This window comes from Gadus morhua, chromosome 23 (assembly GCF_902167405.1).
Source record: "Gadus morhua chromosome 23, gadMor3.0, whole genome shotgun sequence".
NCBI lineage: Eukaryota > Metazoa > Chordata > Actinopteri > Gadiformes > Gadidae > Gadus > Gadus morhua.
Window position 1 is genome coordinate 6,280,368 of NC_044070.1, and position 6,281 is coordinate 6,286,648.

General features: G+C 41.0%; 1 protein-coding gene across 1 annotated transcript; it reads left to right on the forward strand.

The window, feature by feature from the left end:
• Positions 1-655: 655 nt before the first annotated feature.
• LOC115537644 (C-type lectin domain family 4 member M) lies at positions 656-5,787 on the forward strand. The gene is made up of 9 exons (XM_030349690.1): positions 656-660; positions 1,026-1,133; positions 1,293-1,350; positions 2,312-2,357; positions 3,028-3,126; positions 3,235-3,909; positions 4,303-4,442; positions 5,092-5,192; positions 5,422-5,787. Exons 1-9 carry the CDS (start codon positions 656-658, stop codon positions 5,555-5,557), a joined length of 1,368 nt encoding a protein of 455 aa, XP_030205550.1. The 3' UTR covers positions 5,558-5,787.
• Positions 5,788-6,281: the final 494 nt, after the last annotated feature.

Consider the following 6,281-nt stretch of genomic DNA (forward strand, 5'->3'; position numbering starts at 1 on the left):
AGAAGGATATTGACCGCTGTGGGATGCTGCAGTCACTCTAGGCGGCTGATCCAGAGGAGAGTAGACATTGAACACTTCCTCCCTCTAGGTCTTGGTCCTCCCTGTAGGTCTTGGTCCTCCCTGTAGGTCTTGGTCCTCCCTGTAGGCTATGCCCTCCCTGTAGGTCTTGGTCCTCCCTGTAGGTCTTGTCCTCCCTGTAGGTCTTGGTCCTCCCTGTAGGTCCTCCCTGTAGGTCTTGGTCCTCCCTGTAGGTCTTGGTCCTCCCTGTAGGTCTTGTCCTCCCTGTAGGTCTTGTCCTCCCTGCAGGTCTTGTCCTCCCTGTAGGTCTTGGTCCTCCCTGTAGGTCTTGTCCTCCCTGTAGGTCTTGGTCCTCCCTGTAGGTCTTGTCCTCCCTGTAGGTCTTGATCGTCCCCTTAGTGGCGAACGATATGAAGGCCTTGATGTAGGGAGGATGTCGGCCCCAGCAGCAGTGTATCCTGCTCTTGACCAGCAGTCTTCATCAGTGTCTCCCGTATGTTCTAGATGTGAGGGCCAGTCCTCGTCCATGGAGGTCTTCACCAACCTGTCCCTGGACCTGGAGCCTGGAGGCTCGGTGAGCCAGGCCCTGGAGAGATACCTCACGGTCAGTGACCCCACCCTAGGTCATGGACCCACCATGCTGTCGCTCATCACCCCCATCACTGAACTGATCTGTCATTTTTAATATGATAGTCCGTAGCGGTCCTCCTGACTCTAGGCTATATCAAATTCATATATATGATGATGTATTTCCTATGTCATGCATAACTGAAATCTCTTTTCCTCACTATTAATGTTATGTACCGCATTACCGGCAACAGCGAAAACAGGAGCAGAAGCTGGCCCGAGGAAAGTACCACTGGTTGGGTCAACAACTCAGGTAATACATTAAAAAAACAGATTATTTACACAAACAAGGCCCATCCCCACTATGGATATACCTTTCCATGCATGTTTGTGTCAGTGTGTGTCTGTGACACAACACCCCTGTGTTTTGTCTCTACCAGAACAATCACTAGATCGACGACCAGCCCCTCCGAGGTTGGCCCGGTCGGCCCAGCCACGCGCCCCACCGAGGCATGGCAGCTCCAGGAGGACAGAGCTGCTGCCCTGGGGTGGGTGGAGAGGGCCTCTGGTGACCTCTGGTCTCAAGGTAGATCCCCACAGTGTGACCATTCTCTAAAAAGAAACTTGGGCCAATTGCTGGCTCCCGGTGGCTAGTGCTGTAGTGAGGCGAAGCCTTGCTACCTGTTGTTGTGTGTGTGTGTTCTCAGGCTCCCCAACCTGGCACAGAGCTGCTATTTAAACTCCACCCTGCAGAGTCTCCTGACCGTGAGGGTCTTCAGTCAGGAGATGGAGCAGACGCAGTGGGCTAATTGACAGCTTACTCCTAAACAAAACTTTCTTTATCCCAGGGAAAAGAAAAATCACAATTGAGTCTGAATTGGACGGACTTTTACTGCTTGAAACTAATTACATATAATGTATGTGTACGGTATTCTATCCAATCAGACCTGTACAAGTTTCAAAGTAAAATGTTTATTTGACATTACTTGTATCACAAGACGGTTGATCCAACAACATTAATGTTAGTTATACAAGCATGCTGTGTGTCTAGGTTAACTACACCTAAACTTTTTGCAGTATATTCTACATATCTCAAACGGAGCAGGTTTGAGGTGTTGAATACGGCGTTCAACAAGTCTTTATTTTTTCCACATTTCTCAGACAGCAAAAATGTTTTAAACCCACGCAAGTAAAATGACCACAGCCGAAGCCGTTATTGTGAAACTCAAAATAACCGGCAACAAACTCGCGTCTATTTACGTAAACTAAAGAGTATTTTACGTAATTAACAATGAGTCTTCTAAGACCCCACTTGACTCTGAGTCCTTCTGACAACGCTTGGCTGAGAGTCGTGAAGTCCCTTGACTCTGAATAAGTACATGTTGCGTGTGCTGCATAGCAGGCTCAGAGGATGTAAACCATGGAATCGGGAGAAAACTCTGCTGGACAAACTAGTGATCACAATATGGGAATAACACTATTTCTTTCATATCGGCGCATATCGGCAAACATATACACCAATAGGGATAGATCTGTGATTCTATGAATAGGCCAACAGATTTATCGGTTGGGCTCTATTATTCATTTATTTGTCATCCCCGATGAGGAATGAGGAAATCCTTAACATTATCCAAGTCTACTCTCACTTCCCTTTCTAGAAGGATTTGTAATTGCTCATCATTTATTGCTATAATTTCTTCTGTGCTCACTTCTATGCAGGTCTTAGTGGATCACTGCTGTTCCGTATATTGACCTCTTTGGAATTAATACAGGTTAGTTAATCCTTTTTTGTATTACATTTCTGAAACCCCTTTTCAAAAGCAGGTTGAATTATTGAATGTGGTCATTGTTTGGGCAATTCCAAAACATATGCAGCCATCCTGTAGTTGTCGCAATGGCAGAACAAATTAACTTTGGCCAGTAAAACTATTCAAAACCAAAACTTAAACAAATTTGAAATAAGCTAAAGAAGAGAGGAGGGGGCATACCTCCGAACCACTTTTAGAAGTGGTTATTGATTAAATACTTTGTGAGGTGTGAAAGCATTTTCAAATGCTATATGACATAAGTTTATCAATGTATATGTGTGATAGCGATGTGTGATAACACAGTCAATTTTAACAATGTTCAATAAATGTAACAACAGTATATTAAACGATATTGTATTGACTGTGCTATTCTTGATTTTGGCTGATATATTAAGGCCATTTGCAAATCATTTCACAGAAGATCTCTTTTCACAGAGCTTTACAATGATGGGCTTTGAAATTGATGACAGCTTAAAGACATATAATCCAGACAAAGAAAGTCACCGGTCTGGTAAAAAAAGAGCTTGCTTCAATTTAATATTATGACGAATAAATGCATAACTACTGTGATATCTTCTGTATGTCGATTTGACCCATAAGTTGAAGACTAAACGTTCCTATCTTTATTTTGTAGTCCTGTGGTTAAAAGAGAGACCCTTCAGAGCGGCTGCAGTCTGTCTTGGCGTGTTATGTGTTGTACTTCTGACTAGGATCATCATCGTAGCCGGCCACCGTGAGTAGAAAGTTATCTTTACTACGAGGCTATGATGTCTCCTTTATGAAGCAAAGAAAAAGACTGGATGATATGGTTTTCATATATGACTAATGTCCTGTGTGGCAGATAACCATGCGGCAGTGGAACAACCTACCCCTAGCTGTGACCTGTTTGGACCGCAAGTCCAGCTAGGGACCAGATGCAACCTGAGTGATTTGAGACGTGAACAGACAAGGAATAAAAATGTGACTAAGGAGAGAGACCAGCTAAGGATTACTTGCACCAACCTGATCCAAGAGCAAGGCCAGCTTCAAACGAGTTACAAAAACCTGACTGAGGAGAGAGACAAGTTAAAGACAAGTAACATGCAACTGATTCAAGAAAGAGACCAGTTACAGACAAGCACCAACAACCTAACTCAAGAAAGAGACCATCTACTGACAATTAACAAATGCCTTACTAAGGAAGGGTTCCAGTTAAAGACCAGTAACAATAACCTGACTCAAGAGAGAGACCTCCTCGGAACCAGTAACAAATACCTGAATAAGGAAATGAACCAGTTACAGACCATTAACAATAACCTGACTCAAGAGAGAGACTTCCTACAAACCTCTAACAAAAACCTGTCTGAGGAAATGTACCAGTTGCAGACCATTAACAATAATTTGACTCAAGAGAGAGACCTCCTACAAACCAGTAACAAAAACCTGACTGAGGTAATGTACCAGTTGCAGACCATTAACAACAACGTGACCCTGGAGAGAGACCAGCTGAAAGAGCTCCAAAGGTTGAGTGACGGGGGTAAGGAAGGAAGATATATTAAGAACAACTAATTGGTAACTAATTCAAAAGTATGCTGTCCATATTCTGTTTACTACTTTTTATTCTTACTATACAGTTAGTATTTCCTTAAAAGTTAAAAACATTTAACAGAAAGCAAATCAAAAAAAAAGAAAAAGCTAATCTAACTCATGTTTTTTTTAATAATAGTATGAATGTGGTCTGCTAGCCAAAAGACAACACAACACCCAAAATACAGGATTTAACTTTAACTTAACCTGGAATTTAGAATTTAAATATTATAAAACGGAACACAAAAAATGACAAAGGTAGCTAATATAAGTAACTGCTTGAGATTCCAAGTACTGTAATGCTACTCATGGATGTAATTAGAGGTTATTTGTTTATTATTAGGAGGTTGTTTGGCGGGATGGCAGCCTCATGGTGGCAGTTGCTACTTTCTCTCTACTGAAAAGAAATCTTGGATGGCCAGCCGGCAGGACTGCCAGGACAAAGGTGCTGATCTGGTCGTCATCCACAGCAAAGAGGAACAGGTCAGGAGGGAAGGAAGGAGAGAGGAAGGAAGTTACTGTGTGTAAAGTTTTGCACTAAATAAATTCTGAAAATATGATTTTATGCAAGTGCTGTAGAATTAAGTAGAATCTAGCATTATAACTCCTTACAGGGGGGTACAGTCAGCATAGCTTCTGATACATCAGGAAATGGGGAAGGGGATTCAGTTGGTTGCAATCTACAACCTCACGGCCAGATACTTACTAAATCCTACTCCTAAATCCTAAAGACTGCATATATATATACATAATCCAAATATTGTGTGACATGAAATTGAGTACAAATATATTATACATTTAGAATAGAAAGCTTTATTGTCATTGTAAAAGTACATCGAAATGCAATGAGCAGCTCCTTAAAAGTTCACGCATGTTATCGAACATATAATATATAATAATATACAAAAGCAATATATAATAAAATAAATAAATAAATAAATATATTATAATAATAAATAAAAGTTTAAATACACAGTAAAGACCACAAACAGACAGACCACAAACATCAGTGCAGATCTGAGTTCAGTATTTAAAAGAGGATCTGAATCCATTTTTTAGGCCGATCAGCTGTGGACCCTGGGTGTTAAGCTTTGACTGTTGTCATTATAAAGAACCTCCTTCTTTCTTCCAGAATTTCATCAACAATTTCTGTTGCGCCGTCTGGATTGGTCTGAATGATAGGGTATCCGAATCAAAGTGGAAGTGGGTAGATGGATCACCCATGAAACTGAGGTAACTGAGGTTTTTCCTGCATTAAGTACAATGAGAAATATATGTGTATATATATATATATATATATATATATATATTCAACAGAGGTTTGTGTGCCCACTATAGGTAAGAAGTAAATTAACCTCTTGGCCCTTATAGTGTAGGAGTTATACAATTTTGGGGGCAAAATCTCGGCCAGATGCCTAGTGATGAAGGATATAATTAAGAATCTTTGCTTTTCTCCAAACAGTTTATGGAATCCTGGTGAACCCAACAATGCGGGAAATGAAGACTGCGCAGAGTTGATACCAAAATCAAAAACCTGGAACGATATCCCTTGTACCTGGCAAAGACACTGGGCTTGCAAGTCTTGCAAAATAAATTGACAACCAGAGATCATAACTTCTATGAAATGAAGATTGCATTGGAGACAAATTCCATAGATATATGTTATAATATGCAGAATTTATGTAACATTGAGTATAATTCATTTCCTATTCTTTACTTATGCCATTTGGAAAAATATCCCCAATGCATGAGATTAGTGGTAAAAATTATTGACGAAGGATGCAAAGATAGAACATACAAGTTATAAAATAAATTTCATCAAAAACAATGTCAGTTAATCATTTTAAAACGTATAAAAATGGTGTTATAGACAGTATCTCCCACTGGTGTTAGACAGAGTATATCTAACTGGTATTATAGACAGAGTATCTCCAAATGTTGTTATAAGTGGTTTTTACACTGCCAAATAGGCCCGTCTTATACCCGCCAATTGCCCGGGCATGGTTACTCGGGCCTACACATAATGGGGATTTCGTTTTCATGTAAATGCAATTAGACAGCATCGCGGTACCAGAGACCGAAGCGTGACCCAAGGGATATACAACATTCAAATAAATAAATTAAAATACTTTGGAACTCGACATGACGCAGAGGCTCTGGGGTCAGCGCGTGCTGACCTCAACCTAGTGTTTAGATTAGCTGATGTTGACCACACGCTTAAAGGACTGAATGACTGACCGGCCGTGGGCGGACCTATCGTATGGGAAACAGCTTCGTTTGTGAGAATTAAAAGAGGCCGGGGTCTTTTGACCGGCAGTGCTT

Coding starts and splice junctions, on each gene's coding strand:
- LOC115537644 (XM_030349690.1), top strand. Junction 3,910..4,302: donor CCAAAGGTTGAGTGACGGGG/GTAAGGAAGGAA, acceptor GTTTATTATTAG/GAGGTTGTTTGGCGGGATGG. Junction 5,193..5,421: donor GGATCACCCATGAAACTGAG/GTAACTGAGGTT, acceptor TTCTCCAAACAG/TTTATGGAATCCTGGTGAAC.